The sequence below is a fragment of the Brassica oleracea genome, chromosome C7, assembly GCF_000695525.1.
Source record: "Brassica oleracea var. oleracea cultivar TO1000 chromosome C7, BOL, whole genome shotgun sequence".
In the NCBI taxonomy this organism is placed as follows: domain Eukaryota; kingdom Viridiplantae; phylum Streptophyta; class Magnoliopsida; order Brassicales; family Brassicaceae; genus Brassica; species Brassica oleracea.
This window is the reverse complement of record NC_027754.1, coordinates 47,972,855-47,989,383: the sequence shown is the minus strand read 5'-3', so window position 1 is coordinate 47,989,383 and position 16,529 is coordinate 47,972,855. Positions and strand designations below refer to the sequence as shown.

The window sequence follows — 16,529 nt, the reverse complement described above, 5'->3', positions numbered from 1 at the left end:
TTTTAATCAATCAAACAAGATAGTATTCGATTTTAATTTCAAGAAATCAGGGTTTTGATCGAACAATCAATACGACTTCAATTTGAAAATTATTCAATCGGTTTTATCAATTCAAACAACCAAATTCAAGAATGAGATTATGAATCCTAGCAATCGATTTCTATGTGATCAAATTCAATATATATTTAATTAATCAAGGCTAGCATACTATATCCAAACATACAATCATTCAAACAATCAATTTCGATTCAAAGCATTAGATTAGAGTTTCGATTTTAATTCATTCAATCAATCAATTTGATTTCGAATTAGGGTTTATAAAATAGAATGTGTTTTAGTATTAGGATCATGGATATTAGGGTTTCGATTTTGATCTTAGATCATTGGGGTTTTGAGATTCAAAACCATTAAGGTTTCGATTTTAATTGATCAAACAATCAATCTCGATTAGGGTTTGGGGTATCGAACTTAGGATTATGAGCTTCGATTTACTCATTGTGGTTTTGATCTATTACCCTATGGTTTTGATTTCAACGTTAGATCATACTATTAGGGTTTGTAGTTTTTATGGTTTCGATTCTTATCAAACAATCAAATTCGATTATGGGTTCTCTTTAATGTTTCGAATTACCTTAACCTCAAGTAGGGTTGAATGGACCACCAAAGAGATGAACCGCGAGCTGGAACTGATCGGAACGCGAGCTGATGTTGTCGCGAGCTGGATCGTTGGATGCAAGCTGTCCTTCGGGAACGCGAGCAGTTTTAGGTCAGGACGCGAACAGGTATCTTGTTTGCGAGCTGAGGTTGAACAAACCGAGATCGTCTGAGCTAGGATCAGGAACGCCTTGAGGTGAAGCTGATCGGGAACAGATTGCAAACAAGGATCGGAATGTAAGGTTTCGCGATCGGGATTAGGATGGTTCGCCGGTAAGGATGTTCGCCGATTAGGATTAGGGTTTTAGGCGGTTTGTTTTAGCTTAGGAAATCAAATTAGCTAGCAATAACAGACCCATCGACATATGAAATGAAATGTCCAGCCACAATTATGGGTCACGCGAGTCTTGGTACTGGGCTAAACATGCCACTGCTAAGATTTAGTTTGATTATTTCGGACTAAAATATTATTTATACATTTAAAAAATCAATTAGTTAATTAAAATGCAATATTTACAAAATTTTGAACTACTAAGGAGGTGTTATTGGTTTATGTATTTTGATTGATTTAGAAATCCATGTAGTATTTATAAATCCAAATAAAATATGCTGATTTTTAAATTTTTTCGGATTAGTATTTACAAATCCGGAGGTTTTCTTTCGGATTTGAATCTTTATATTTTTAACAAAAAAATCCAAAAAAATCCATTCAAATCCATTATAAAATCAAATTTATTAGTAAATCCGTACGATTGAATAACACTTGATTTGATATAGAATTTATGAATCATTAAACCAATAACACATGATTTTAATACAGATTTGAAAATAATAGAACCAATAACACTAAATTTAGTTCGGATTTTCAAATCCATTAAAATACAACGACCAATAACATTTGTCATCATAATTTCTCAATGTTTTAAATTTTAACTTTCTTATTTTTCTATTTTATTGTTTAGATATTGTATTAGTATTTCTCTTTCAAAATGTTCTGGAAGCTAACAGATTTGTATAGTTTTTACATTAAATAGCTGAAAATGTTAGCAATCACACATATAAACTAAGAGAAGCTTTAAATACCAGTATATAAATGATAAATTTTTCGATAATTGTTAATTAATCATAAACGCGATGTCAAAAAAAAAAAAATTAATCATAAACGTTGAAAGTATAAATATATAAGATACGATGATTGTCACATTGAAACTATGCTAATATAACGTTATTTTCTCATAATGTTAATTTGTACTTAAAAAAGTTTTGAGAAAAGAAAATGTATGGAGGAGGCGTGGAGACATATAAGACACGAAAAAACTATCCATGAATATGCCAAAGTAGATTTGACCAAAAATAAAAAATATATGCCAAAGTAGATAATAGCTCAAAAGTCGGTACACATCAGTAGCATCAATCACCACCACCTACACGGTCCCAACAGTTCAATTATTGTTCCTTTTAGATCAATTATTACAAACGGCATAGATTGAGTCGAATTCTGTGGACACCTGTTTTTTTTTCTTGCAGCAAAAACCTAACATTGTTAAAGCGGCAATAATGACATCACATACAATTTCTTCCGTTAAAGGAACCGAGAACATGATTATTGGGAGGTTCCTAGGACAAAATTCTTATCGGAATATAAGAACCCGTCTCTTAACTTTTAACTAAAAAAACAAAGAATCGGCTTTTAAATAAGAGTTTTAAGAGAAGGTTCTTAACTTTTTTAATTAAAAGTTAAGAGACGGGTTATTATATTCTGCTAAGAACCTCGCTCTAAGAACCTCTCAATAATCATGCTTTGAGAACATGAACATCCCAAGCATGAACATCCCAAAGTTCTTAGGAAGGTTTTTTGACAAAATATGAGTCTTACTGACGCGCGGATCCTACAAAAATTTAAACACCATTCTTCAAAATCACCAAATAAGGATCAGTAATTTCATTGTTTGCAGGCTTCACCGACACGTGACGGCACGCAATAAATTTCTAAAAAAAATGATGATGTTTCAGTGCTAACGGTTAAAAACCTTTTTAACTGACTATTCTTTTGAACATGGATTTGTATAACCGTCTAAGGCTTCCATTGGCGATATGTAGTATGATAATTGAGTGAAGATAAAAGTTATTATTTAATGTAATTTGCAATAAAAACTATGTGATAGAAACTGTAAATATATTTCTTGAGTTTGGTGTATGAATTACTATTTTGTCAACAATTAATAACCCTTTTGATGTATTAACTGTACTATATATTATTTTTTACAAAATAGAAATAAAAATATAAAATACTCTAACATAAATTTAGTAAAAATATTTAGAGAAAGATAAAATAAGTTACAAATTAACTAAATATATTTAGAATATATATATATATATATATACAAAGCTCCCATATATATTCAAATAATTTTTGTACATAATTTTTTTAAATTACCAAACAAAATTAACAATTATTAATATACAATGCTCCCATATTGGTTAGACAAACGCAGCTGGAAGTTATCTTTTACTTAACAATTATAGTAATACGTCGCATGCCCTGGACCATTGATTTTCGAAAGATTTGACATGCATAAAGCTACAATACCAAACAAACAAAAGAGGACATAATCACGTTAAAGATAAGTAAGATCTCTCGTGTTATGATTGCTGAGACACTGACATTTAATCAATTTGAAAGGAAACACATTAAACACGAGGTTTTCTAGTTTTTATTCTGCTGGCGGTTAGTAGATGGCGGTTAGTAGAGTGTCTCAAATCCTTTATATTTTATTTAAGTCCCTTTCATATTTTGAATGTGGTATCTTATCTCCAACATATTCATCCTTTATCTCAACCTTCCCCTTTAGTGTGATATCTCTATTTTAAAATTTCTCCATAATGGCTTTGGTAAGTTTACTTGATATCTCAATTGCTTTCTTTTGTTTCCTCATCTTTCAAATTTTCTTGATCAGCAAGAAACCTCACCCCTCCTTTCTCACAAACTGGCCGTTCCTTGGTATGCTTCCCGGTTTGATCCTTGAGATCCCTCGTGTTTATGACTTTATAACCGAGGTTCTTGAGCATGGGAACTTAAACTATCTTTTCAAAGGCCCCTTTTTAGGGGGCCTTGACATGTTGTTCACTGTCGATCCTGCTAATATCCACCACATTATGAGCTCAAACTTCTCTAACTACCCTAAAGGGACCGAGTTCAAGAAGCTATTCGACGTTTTGGGAGATGGGATTTTCAACGTAGATTCAGAGCTGTGGAAGGATCTGAGGAAATCAGCTCAAAGCATGATGATGAATCCAGAGTTTCAAAGCTTTTCAATAGCTACAAGCTTGAGTAAGCTAGAGAAAGGGCTTGTCCCACTTCTTGACCATGTTGCTAAAGAGAAACTCGTTGTGGACTTGGAAGATATTTTCCAAAGATTCACGTTCGACACTACCTTTGTTTTAGCGACCGGGTATGATCCAGGTTGTCTCTCGGTTGGGATGCCAGAAATAGAATTCGCAAGAGCTTTAGACGATGCCGAGGAAGCTATTTTCTACAGACATGTCAAGCCGGAGATGGTGTGGAAGATACAAAGATTGTTTGGGCTTGGAGATGAGTTGAAGCTGAAAAGAGCTCACAACATTCTGGACCGTGCTTGCTTTAAGTGCATATCTTCCAAGAGAGATGAGATAAGCCGTGGGACTAATAATATTGGTTGTAAAGATTTGCTGACGTCTTACTTGAATGTGGACACGACCAAGTACAAGTTGTTGAATCCTAATGATGACAGGTTCCTTAGGGACACGGTCTTGAGCTTCATGTTAGCGGGTAGAGACACCACAGGTTCAGCACTCACTTGGTTCTTCTGGCTTCTATGTAAGAACGAAGAAGCAATAACCAAGATTCTTCAAGAAATCAACAAAAATATATCTCCAAGAACCAAGACTGATGATTATGGTTCATTCAATCCCCAGGAGCTGAAGAAGTTAGTTTATTTACATGGTGCAATTTGTGAAGCCCTAAGGCTCTATCCACCTGTTCCCTTCCAACACAAGTCTCCAACTAAAACCGACGTTCTTCCAAGCGGACACAAAGTCGATGCCGGCTCAAAGATTTTGTTCTGTCTCTATTCATTAGGGAGAATGAAGTCGGTTTGGGGAGAAGATGCATTGGAATTTAAACCGGAGAGATGGATTACTGAGAATGGAACGTCAGTACATGAGCCATCTTATAAGTTCTTATCATTTAACGCAGGTCCAAGAACTTGTCTAGGGAAAGAAGTGGCTATGATGCAAATGAAGACAGTGGCTGTGAAAATCATACAAAACTATGATATTAAGGTCGTTGAAGGGCACAAAGTCGAGCCAGCTCCTTCTATTATTCTCCACATGAAGCATGGTCTTAAAGTCACGGTTTCTAAGAGATGTTTGGTCTGAATGTTATGACTAGAAACGTGGACAGTTGACGTAATTATTTCCTTGTCCTCTCATGAAATATGGAAATCTCATGTCAGCTTGATTGTTATCTAATAAAATATAATTATTTCAGAAATTATTGGTAGTTTTGTAATTTTGAGTAAAATATATGGATGTGGGAAAAAGTTCCGGATCCATAATATTATTTTAGTGCAAATCAAATCATATACTAAAATTTATAGAATCTATAGAAAATTTTCTTCCTGTGGTTAAAAAGAGGATATAATTATACTTATAGCAATAGAACCATATTCACTTTAGTTTACTTGTATTTTCTTCATATAAACTTATTTTATTCAACCTAACTTACTTTATTTTTTATAGTTTGTCGCTTACTTTGGTCCTCTCTTCCTCGATGCTTTGCTCGAGCGTCGAACATAGTCGTGTTTCATGTGTTGCATTTATTTGCCTACACAGAAAGGACGAGCTACAAGAGCTAAGCAATTTATTTTGAATAGGTAAGATTTTACAGCTGGTGGGGAACTCGCGCTTCTGGGGAACAATATATTAGTGGCTTATATGAACATGTTTTCATATGCTAATTATATAGAAGTAAGATTAATCATGCTATTGCAATACAGGTTATATAATATTTGAAGTAGCCAAAATCTTTTTATCGTAGCTTATATTGGATATATAATCATGTTGAACATTTTAGAATAATAGGAAAGGCTGACAACTAACGTTTAAATTTGATTAGAAATATTTTTATTATAAAAAGTATAAAATCTTCATTATTATGGTATATTTGTTAATATTAATCTGTACATTTAACCAGTCCATTGCAGATTTCAAATTTGAAAAGTAGTAACCGAGAGAGCTAGTCAACATATTTGTTACTAAAACTTGTTCACAAAAGATGTTACTAAAAATAAGAACAATCTATAAAGAGCTACATGCATATGATTCTTTCATATTTCTTAACATTTAAAAAAAAAAATTTGAGCATATAAAGAGATACATGCATATGATTTTTTTTGAAATGGTATTTTTTTAAGAAAGTTATCAAAAGCTTCCTAGTTAATTAGACAATGATATTTATTGAATTAAATGACAATATGATTATTTTAGTTAATTTTAAAATTTATGGGATTAATCACGACATGCCATCCAATGCAGAACAAATAATTTTTTTTTTGAAATATTAGTTGATTTTAAGTAAAAAATAGTTTGTTGATGTATTTTATTATCTGCAATCAAGCTAGGCATCTGCATCCGCAACCTACAAAATTCTCGTATTTTCAGAATATAGATGAGAATCTAGATCTGTATTTGATCCAAAAAGACTATTAGGAGGTGTATTCAACCGAGAGTTTCAAGTGATTTGTATTAAAATGACAAATCCACTGTTATTCAAACATGAATTTTAAAAAATACTTTAAAATTCAGTGTTATTGAACAAAATTTAAGTTGAAGATTTTAGAGTATTTTAATTGTTTCTAGAGTGTTTGCGAGGAGTTCCTTAGTTATAAAAATAAAAATCCAAATCTCACTGTTTTAGATGAGATTCTAGAGTGTTTTAACAAAAATCACACCAAATTTTTTAATTCTCCTGCAATCATCTACAAACTCATTAAAAATCAAATTACTTCAAATGTCACATTCAATACACCCCCTTAGTGTATGTGAACTGTATTTAAAATGCATGATCCAGTAATATTTGTTGCTAAACTAAAATAGTTATAACTGAATGGGTAATATATATATGTAACATACACTGTTTTACAGAAGATATTTTGACTTCCGACAAACCTGCAAATAGCAAACAAACAAAAGAGGACACAGTTACCAAAAAATAATATTTTATTCCATCTTATCATTCACTTATTCAGGCGATGCAGACACATCACCAGTTTCAAAAAGATGCACGAAGGCAATGCTTAATTCTAATATATAATCTGGAACCAAGAAGCCATTTAGTATATCTAATAACAAGAAAAAGGACCCTTTAATTGATCTCTAATGGCTTTCATAAGCTTGTTTGAAATCTCCATTGCTTTCTTTTGCTTTTTCCTCTTTAGACATTTCTTGATCAGTAAGAAACCTCACCGTCTGTGTCCCACAAACTGGCCTTTCCTCTGTGTGATCCCTGGTTTGCTTGTCGAACTCCACCGTGTTTACGACTTCATAACCGAGATTCTCGAGGTCACAAACTTAGCCTACTTTTGCAAAGGCCCGTGTTATGCGGGCCTCGACATGTTGGTCACGGTTGATCCTTCTACAAGAGCTATGCACTTTATTTTGAATAGGTAAATGCATTAAAAATTGACAAATTTTACAGCTGGTGGGGAACTCGCTTTTGGGGAACAAGATATTAGTGGCTTATATAAACATGTTTTCATATGCTAATTATATAGAAGTAAGATTAATCATGCTATTGCAATACATGTTATATAATATTTGAAGTAGCCAAAATCTTGTTATGGTAGCTTATATTGGATATAATCATGTTGAACATTTTAGAATAATAGGAAAGGCTGACAACTAACGTTTCAATTTTATTAGAAAATATTTTTTTAATAAAAAGTATAAAATCTTCATTATTATGGTATATTTGTTAATATTAATCTGTACATTTAACCAATCCATTGCAGATTTCAAAATTTGAAAAGTAGTAACCGAGGGAGCTAGTCAACATATTTGTTACTAAAACTTGTTCATAAAAAAATTGTTTCTAAAAATACGAACAATCAAGAGATACGTGCATATGATATTTTCATATTTCTTAACATTTTAAAAAATTAGTTGAGCATATAAAGAGATACATGCATACAATTTTGTTTGAAATGGTATTATTTAATAAAGTTATTAAAAGGTTTCTAGTTAATTAGACAATGATATTTATTGAATTAAATCAAAATATGAAGAATTAAATCAAAATATGATTATTTTAGTTAAATTTAATATCTATGGGATGTAAATCACGACATGCTAACTATCCAATGCATAAAAATTAAACTGTTTTTTTTAGCATTAGTTGATTTTAAGGAAAAAATTTGTGGATTTGAAGTAAAAAAAATATAGTTTGTAGATGTATTTTATTATCTGCAACTAAGCTAGGCATCTGCTCGGCAACCTACAAAATTCTCGCGTTTTCAGAGTATAGATGAGAATCTAGATTATCTAGTCAGAGTAGTGCCTACTGTATTACAAAAGAGGCAAATGCCTCAGGACCCCACAAGATTTATCAAATTCAAGGGCTCCTATTTCTCAAATATAATTAGCTTAATGGATCGCTTGGTTATATACTGTGACTTTGTTTCAGAGTTTATGTTTTTAAGCTATAACTTCCCATACATTTATAAGGGTTATTTAGTTAGAGTTTGTTCCTTTTGGTTGTTTTATTTATTTTTATATTTAACTTTTGCTCATTTCTAGTTTTATAGTGTAACTAATTGGTTTTCATTCTTTTATAAATTTCTAAGTTATTAGTGTGGATTAAATTAACTTATTTAAAAATATTCGAGATATATTATTTAATCTGAACAGCTAACTTTTAATATTAAATACTGATTAATCTTTTTTAGTTTATTAAATGTGTGCTTTTCAAAAGAAATATCTTGTTTTTAATAACACTAATAAATACTCATATATTTTTATAAAACTATTCATATTATTTACAAATACAGTGATTTGTATAAACTTTATCATAATTGTTTGCATATTTTATATAACAATTGTGATAAATAACGCTTTTGTTAATTTTGCCTTAGGCCCTTTAATAGTTGAGCACGGCACTGTATCTAGTGTATTTGACCCAAAAAAGACTCCCCGAAAGACTATCTAATAAGTGTATGTTAAAACAAATCAAACAACACGTTATGTATGTGAACTGTATTTTAAAATGCATGATTCAGTAATATTTGTTGCTATACTAAAATAGATAACTGAATGGATATTATATACGTAACATACACTGTTTTTACACAAGATATTTTGACTTACGACAAACATGCAAATACCAAACAAGCAAAAGAGGACATAACTTACCAAAGAAACAATATTTTATTCCATCTTATCATATTACTGAAGAGACACATCACCATTCACCAGTTTCAAAAAGACGCACAAAGACAATGCTTAATTCTTATATATAATCTAGAACCAAGCAGCCATTTAGTATATCTAATAACAAGAAAAAGACCCTTTAATTCATCTCTAATGGCTTTCCTAAGCTTGTTTGAAATCTCCATTGCTTTCCTTTGCTTTTTCCTCTTTAGACATTTCTTGATCAATAAGAAACCTCACCGTCTATGTCCCACAAACTGGCCTTTCCTCGGTATGATTCCTGGTTTACTCGTCGAAATCCACCGTGTTTACGACTTCATAACCGAGATTCTCGAGGTCACAAACTTAACCTACTTTTGCAAAGGCCCGTGTTACGCGGGCCTCGACATGTTGGTGACGGTTGATCCTTCTAACATCCACCACATCATGAGCTCAAACTTCTCAAACTACCCTAAAGGTCCCGAGTTCAAGAAGCTATTCGACGTTTTGGGAGATGGGATTTTCAACGCCGATTCAGAGCTGTGGAAGGATCTGAGGAAGTCAGCTCAAAGCATGATGATGCATCCTGAGTTTCAAAGGTTTTCATTAGCTACAAGCATGAGTAAGCTAGAGAAAGGGCTTGTCCCACTTCTTGACCATGTCGCTAAAGAGAAACTCGTTGTGAACTTGGAAGATGTTTTCCAACGGTTCACGTTCGACACTACGTGTGTTTTAGCGACCGGGTATGATCCAGGTTGTCTCTCGGTTGAGATGCCGGAAATAGAGTTTGCGAGAGCTTTAGACGATGCAGAGGAAGCCATATTCTTCAGACACGTCAAGCCGGAGATCTTGTGGAAGATGGAAAGCTTCATTGGTTTAGGAGATGAGAAGAAGATGACGAAGGCTCGTGCCACTTTTGATCGTGTTTGCTCCAAGTACATAGCTTCAAAGAGAGATGAGGTCATCACAAATATGGATTCTCCTCCTCCTGCTTCTCGAGATTTGCTGACGTCTTACATGAACTTGGAAACCACCAAGTACAAGCTGTTGGATCCTAGTGACGACAGATTCCTTAGAGACACGATCTTGACCTTCATGTTAGCGGGGCGAGACACCACAGGATCTGGACTCACTTGGCTCTTCTGGCTTCTCCTTAAGTTTCCAGAAGCAATGGCCAAGATTCGTCAAGAAATCAAGACAGTTCTATCTCCAAAAACAAAGACCGATGATGATTCTGATTCTGATTCATTCAATCCCCAAGAGTTAAAGAAGTTGTTGTATCTGCATGGTGCAATTTGTGAAGCCCTCAGACTCTATCCACCGGTTCCCTTTCAGCACAAGTCTCCTACCAAAACCGACGTTCTTCCGAGCGGACACAAAGTGGAAGCCAACTCGAAGATTCTGTTCTGTCTTTACTCATTAGGGAGAATGAAAACGGTTTGGGGAGAAGATGCATTGGAGTTTAAACCGGAGAGATGGGTTTCTGAGAGTGGGAAGTCGGTACATGAGCCGTCTTATAAGTTCTTGTCCTTTAACGCTGGTCCAAGAACTTGTTTGGGGAAGGAAGTAGCTTTGACGCAAATGAAGAGTGTGGCTGTGAAAATCATACAAAACTACGAGATTAAGATGGTTGAAGGGCAAAAGATCGAACCAGCTCCTTCTGTTATTCTCCACACAAAACATGGTCTTAAAGTCACAGTCACTAAGACATGTTTGGTCTGAATTTTCGGAAGCATAATCTTATATTATCCACAGTCAATGCTTCCTTTGTCCTCCCTTAATTGTGGAAATCTCATATCACTTTTTAAGTAGTTCATCCAATAAAATTAAATTTAAAAATCTTTAATATATTTTCTAAATTTTGAGTAGAAAAATAAATATAAATCTGGAAAGGATAAAGAATAATTAAATTATCCAGTATTTTTTTAAATTTCAGGCCAGCATTAAAAATTTTTTTATGCCATTCTCTTTCAGTTTTTATTTATTCATTTAATAAATCATCTTTCCATAAATAATGAGTTTTAATTTATAAAAAACACAAGATTGTACTTTCAATTATTATGATATATATGCTGATGTGGATGATTGGTTGGACTCTAGCGTTAAAAACTTACATATGTGAGTTGATTGTATGTATAAATTTATTGTTGTAGATTTTTTTTTTCAAATATTTTTTTTACTCTAGTTATGCTGGATGTATATATAAGTTCTGCTGTAAATATCTTAAAATATAAAATGTAAGATATATGACGTATATATAAATAATTTTTTTTCATGAATTAAAATATGTATATGAATAAACAAAATATAAATTGTTAAATTTGCTATTATTTAATTATCTAATGTAATATATAAATAAATTTCTGTTATTAAAAAACTTAGTAATCTATAAAATATTTAAAAGTAAATAAATAAATATTACCTATAATCTTTAAAATAAATATAGTAAAAATACTATCAAAATAGTAATTAATTTATCTATGAATTTATAATTTATTTATCATGGATGGTCTTCTTCTTTAAAAAAAAATCCACAGTCTAAATGAAAATTATATAAGATTTTTGCCTAATAAATATATAGAAAAAATTCTTTTGTTTTTGGTTCTATCTTTATAAAAAGCTACATCATGATTGAAAAATTTGGTAGAGTTTTGATGTAATCTTTAACTTTTAAAAAGTAAAGTTAAATCATGATAGACTATGTTTGATAATTTAAAAATAAATAAAACTAAAGAAATGAGAAAAAGCTCAACCAGTCATCCATGATATATCATTTTATTTCAAAATGTACATTGCCTCTTACTAATTTGTCGACATTTCAAAACCTATTATGATTTTCCTCACATGACCCTTTATTTAGGACTTGCAAGTAACCGACGTGTTGCTTGATGAGAAAATAATAAAAGATGAGAAAGCATGTAACCAAATAAGCTGATAGAAGCCACTAGTGAAGTTTGATAGAGGGTAAATTAGAATAAGAATAAGAAGTAACTGGATTTATACACATGAAAAAAGTCTATAGTGTTTCACCACGTTTAATTAAATTTTATTAAGGTAAATCTTCAGTTTCATATCGCAGATGTCTGGAAAACAGCGTGTGATGTGATCTCCAATGAACAAGGATCACATGATTGACATTCGACAGTGTAAATTAAATCACTTATTAATTGAAAGGCTTTCTTTATCATTGAAGTAACTGAAGGAGTAACCTTGATAAGGAAGTCATTGATGAAATTACGTTATTATGTTTACAGCCCCTTTAAAGTTTAGATCACATGTATGACATCTGTAACATATTAAATGATAATAATATCAACGATTGTGTGAAAGAGATTATTATAGTTAATAAATACTTAACGAGGACCATGCATTGGACTCCATTATTTAGCCTTCTAATCCATAAAAAAATGCATTCTACTCCAAGCTGCAACATTTCTTAGCAATTGTTACTTTAAGCCCATGCTTCATGTGAAGAATAAGACCAGGTTTTGCCTCAATCTTTTGTCCACTAACGACATTAATCTCATATGCTTGTAATATTTCCACAATCACCGTCTTCATCAGATCCATAGCTAAATTCTTACCTAGACATGTTCTTGGACCGGCATTGAACGATAAGAACTTGTAAGAAGGCTCATGTCTCAACCCTCCTGTCTCTGAAATCCATCTCTCTGGCTTGAACTCCCTTGCGTCTTCTCCCCACACGTCTTTCATTCTCCCCATAGCGTAAAGGAAGATCATAATATTGATATTTGATTTGACCTTATGCCCGCTGGGAAGCACATCCGGTTTGATTGGTGACTTGCGTTCGAATGGTATTGGCGGGTACAGCCTCATTGATTCACTTAATGCTGCATGTAGATACACCAGCTTGTTCAAGTACGACGACTTGTCTTGGTCACTCCTGGTTATTGGTACATTTTCGTTGATTTCTTGGAGAATCTTGGACAACACGTTAGGGTTTTCAGACAGAATCCAGAAGAACCAAGTGAGCGTGCATGCCGTTGAATCTCTCCCAGCTACCATGAAACCTACTGTGAAGTCTCTGAGGAACTTATCATCTTCAGGATTCAAGAGCTCGTACTTGCTTGCATCTAACTTTATGTGGGATGTCAACAGATCCTCACTCTCTTCATCAGCATTCTCTTGTGATCTTATCTCTTCTCTCTTGGCTGATATATATTTTGCACAAACACGATCAAGAACGGCATTAGCTTTCATCATCGTCTTCTCTCTTCCGATACCAATCCATTTTTGGAGCTTCCACAAGAATCTTGGTGTGATATGCCTATACACAATCGCTTCCCCAACATCATCAAGAGCTTTAGCAAACTCAACCTCAGGCATTTCGATAGAGAGACTTCTAGGATCAGACCCGGTGATGAAAATGAAGGTTGTGTCGAACATGAATCTCTGGAACACGTCTTGCAAGTCCACAACCATCTCTTCATCTGCAAAGTGACTTAGAAGAGGTAGGAGACCGTCTTTGAGTTTACTTCGAGTAGTACTTTTTGAGAAGCTTTGGTACTTTTGATGGCTGAATATGACCTGAGAAGACTTTCTCAGATTCCTCCATAGCTCTGAGTCTGAGTTGATGATACCGTCTCCATAAGCTTCAAAAATTTCTTGGAACTCAGGACCTTTGATGTAGTTTGAAAAGTTTGAGCTCAATATATAATGAATATTAGCTGGAACAACGGTGACCAGTATATCCATTCCAGAGAACCATGGGCCCTTGAACTGGAACGTCAAGTTGGAGTTCTCGAGAACCTCGACGCTGCAGTCATATATACGGTGGAGCCTCACCAGCACACCGGGAAGCATACCGAGAACCGGCCAATTCCAAGGGTAGCTTTTAAGGGTTTTCTGGAAGGGTAGGTAGCTAAAGGGTTTCTTGTTAAACAAGAAACAGAATGTGAGAAAAAAGAAGAAAGCTATTAATGCTTCATATAAACCTACTGAAGCCATTATAAAGGTTTTTTTTTTTTTTTGAGGTACACAAGGAGAAGAACAAGTGATTTGATTTATAGACAAATGATCACACATCAACTAGACAAGTTGCAAAGTCTATTGTTCCATTACATTTTAATAAGAAGAAATGAAATCTTTGAATTCACGCTCAAGATATGTGTAAAAATCGTGTTCGCATGTTGACAACTAGACGAATTAAGATTGTTAACGGTTTCCGGTTGAAGATACACGGATACATTAATGATAATTTTCTTGATGATGAAGCAATGAAAATGGAAGATGCAATAGATGTCAATAGACCATTGCGCTTAAATTAGATATCATGATCCAAATTTATTGCTTGAGTAGTTGTGTCAACAGCTATGAGCCCACAAACTGCGTTTATGTGTACTAATAATGATTTATTTCATACATCAATGGTTTCATGTTGAAGATCTCTTAGTAATTGTGACCTTAAGTCCATGTTTCATTGCCAATATAAAACCAAGAACTGGTTCAATCTTCTGACCTTTGATAACCTTAACTTCATAGTTTTGTAATATCTCCACGACCACTGTCTTCATTTGAGTGATAGCTAAATGCTTACCTAGACAAGTTCTTGGACCGGAGTTAAACGCTAAAAACTTGGAGGAAGGTTCATGTTTTAGGCCTCCATTCTCAGTAATCCATCTCTCTGGCTTGAATTGCAAGGCATCTTCTCCCCAAACCGCTTTCATACTCCCTAATGCATAATGCATAAAGAAATATAATAATCTTAGAGTTTGCATTGACTTTATGACCACTTGGAAGCACATCTGATTCGACAGAAGACTTGCGCCCGAAGGAAACTGGTGGATAGAGTCTCATTGCTTCAAACAAGGCAGCTTGTAAATACACCAACTTGTCCAGATTCTCTTGTCCATTTCCGGTGGTTCTTGGTAGATCATTGTCGATGATCTCTTGACGAATCTTGGCAACCACTATTGGATTTTCGGAGAGAAGCCAGAAGAACCAAGAGAGAGCTGAGGCAGTTGTATCTCTTCCTGCTAGAATGAAGGCCAATATAGTATCTCTAAGGAATTTATCGTCACTCGGTTTCAAGAGCTTGTACTTGGCTGTATCTAGCTTCATGAAGGAAGTTAAAAGATCCTCACCTTCTCCATTAAGAACTCCTTGTGATCTGATTATCTCTTCTCTCTTGGCTGATATGTATTTGGAGCACACACGGTCAAAAGTTGCATTAGCTTGGCTCATCTTCTTCTCTTGTCCCAGCCCCATCCAGTTCTGCAGCTTCCACATGAATCTTGGTTTAACATGCCTATACAAAACTCCTTCTCCAACATCGTCGAGAGCCTTGGCTAATTCATCCTCATGCATTTCAATGGAGAGAGATCTAGGGTCAGAACCGGTTATAAGGATTAAGATTGTATCGAAAGTGAGCCTCCCGAACAAGTCTTGCAAGTCCACAGTTGTCCCTTCCTCAGCAAAATGATTAAGAAGAGGAACAAGACCGTCCTTGAGTTTACTTATCATAGTACTCATCGAAAACCTCTGAAACTCTTGATGATGGACCATGGCCTGATAAGACTTCCTCAGGTTCTTCCATAGCTCGGAGTCCGTCGTGATTATGCCGTCTCCAAAAACATCAAAAACATCTTGAAAATCAGACCCTTTGATGTAATTTGAGAAGTTTGAGCTCATTATATGGTGAATGTTAGCTGGATCAACCGTGAATAACATATCCATTCCAAAGAACCGCGGTCCCTTGAATAGAAACGTCAAATCAGAGATTTCGAGAATCTCAACGCCGTAGTCGTAAAGCTGGTGGAGCGACACGAGCAGACGATGAAGCATCCCAACAACCGGCCAGTTTCTAGGGAACCGGTCATGAGGTTTCTTGAAGAGCAAGTAAAAAAGGATGAGAAAGCAAAGGATGGCAATGGAAGCTTCAAGTAAGCTTATTGAAGCCATATTCGAGTAAAACGCTTGATTAATGCACACGCACACCTCTGGTAGAAGGAACTGAATTTATATGCACACTGCACCAGCACACACTTCAAGGCACAATCAAGAAAACTATTTTTGCATGCACTATAATTTTGTTATAATGACAAACTGCAAGGCTGACAAATGCATATATAAATTAGAAGATACTAGTACATAAGTTTTCAATGCATCTAACTGTTTTTTTAGAGGATACACTACAAGAAAATATAATCTTAACGAGGGCGGTTTTCCTCGTTATTTCGTCGTAAAAGAGGCTTTACGACGAATTAGCGAGGAAGCGCGTTTGCTCGTTACTCGTCTGTCGTAACACATATTTCCTCGCTAATTCGTCGTAACTTAGCGAGGAATATATTTCGTCGTAAAGACGAAGTAGAGCTATTCGTCGTAAAGACCACGTCAATATTCCACGTAAGGACGTCGCTATATTTCCTCGTAAATACCTCGAAACGAGTTCCTCGTAATCTACACGTAAATAC

The 16,529-nt window shown here is 34.2% G+C and overlaps 3 protein-coding genes and 1 pseudogene across 3 annotated transcripts; 2 read left to right on the top strand and 2 right to left on the bottom strand.

The window, feature by feature from the left end:
* Positions 1-3,412: 3,412 nt before the first annotated feature.
* On the top strand, positions 3,413-5,188 carry LOC106301142 (alkane hydroxylase MAH1-like). The gene has a single exon (XM_013737470.1). It carries the CDS (start codon positions 3,538-3,540, stop codon positions 5,068-5,070), a length of 1,533 nt encoding a protein of 510 aa, XP_013592924.1. The 5' UTR covers positions 3,413-3,537; the 3' UTR covers positions 5,071-5,188.
* Positions 5,189-9,248: 4,060 nt separating this feature from the next.
* LOC106304464 (alkane hydroxylase MAH1) lies at positions 9,249-10,905 on the top strand. Its single transcript, XM_013740871.1, has one exon. It carries the CDS (start codon positions 9,271-9,273, stop codon positions 10,816-10,818), a length of 1,548 nt encoding a protein of 515 aa, XP_013596325.1. The 5' UTR covers positions 9,249-9,270; the 3' UTR covers positions 10,819-10,905.
* A 1,576-nt stretch (positions 10,906-12,481) lies between these two features.
* Positions 12,482-14,079, bottom strand: LOC106304580 (alkane hydroxylase MAH1-like). Its single transcript, XM_013740984.1, has one exon. The coding sequence runs from the start codon at positions 14,062-14,064 to the stop codon at positions 12,511-12,513; it is 1,554 nt and encodes a 517-aa protein (XP_013596438.1). The 5' UTR covers positions 14,065-14,079; the 3' UTR covers positions 12,482-12,510.
* Positions 14,080-14,489: 410 nt separating this feature from the next.
* Positions 14,490-16,017, bottom strand: LOC106305199 (annotated as a pseudogene).
* Between the last annotated feature and the right edge of the window lie 512 nt (positions 16,018-16,529).

Bases quoted from the DNA above. Each gene is read 5' to 3' on its own strand.
- LOC106304580 (XM_013740984.1), bottom strand. From the start codon at position 14,064: ATGGCTTCAGTAGGTTTATATGAAGCATTAATAGCTTTCTTCTTTTTT.
- LOC106304464 (XM_013740871.1), top strand. From the start codon at position 9,271: ATGGCTTTCCTAAGCTTGTTTGAAATCTCCATTGCTTTCCTTTGCTTT.
- LOC106301142 (XM_013737470.1), top strand. From the start codon at position 3,538: ATGGCTTTGGTAAGTTTACTTGATATCTCAATTGCTTTCTTTTGTTTC.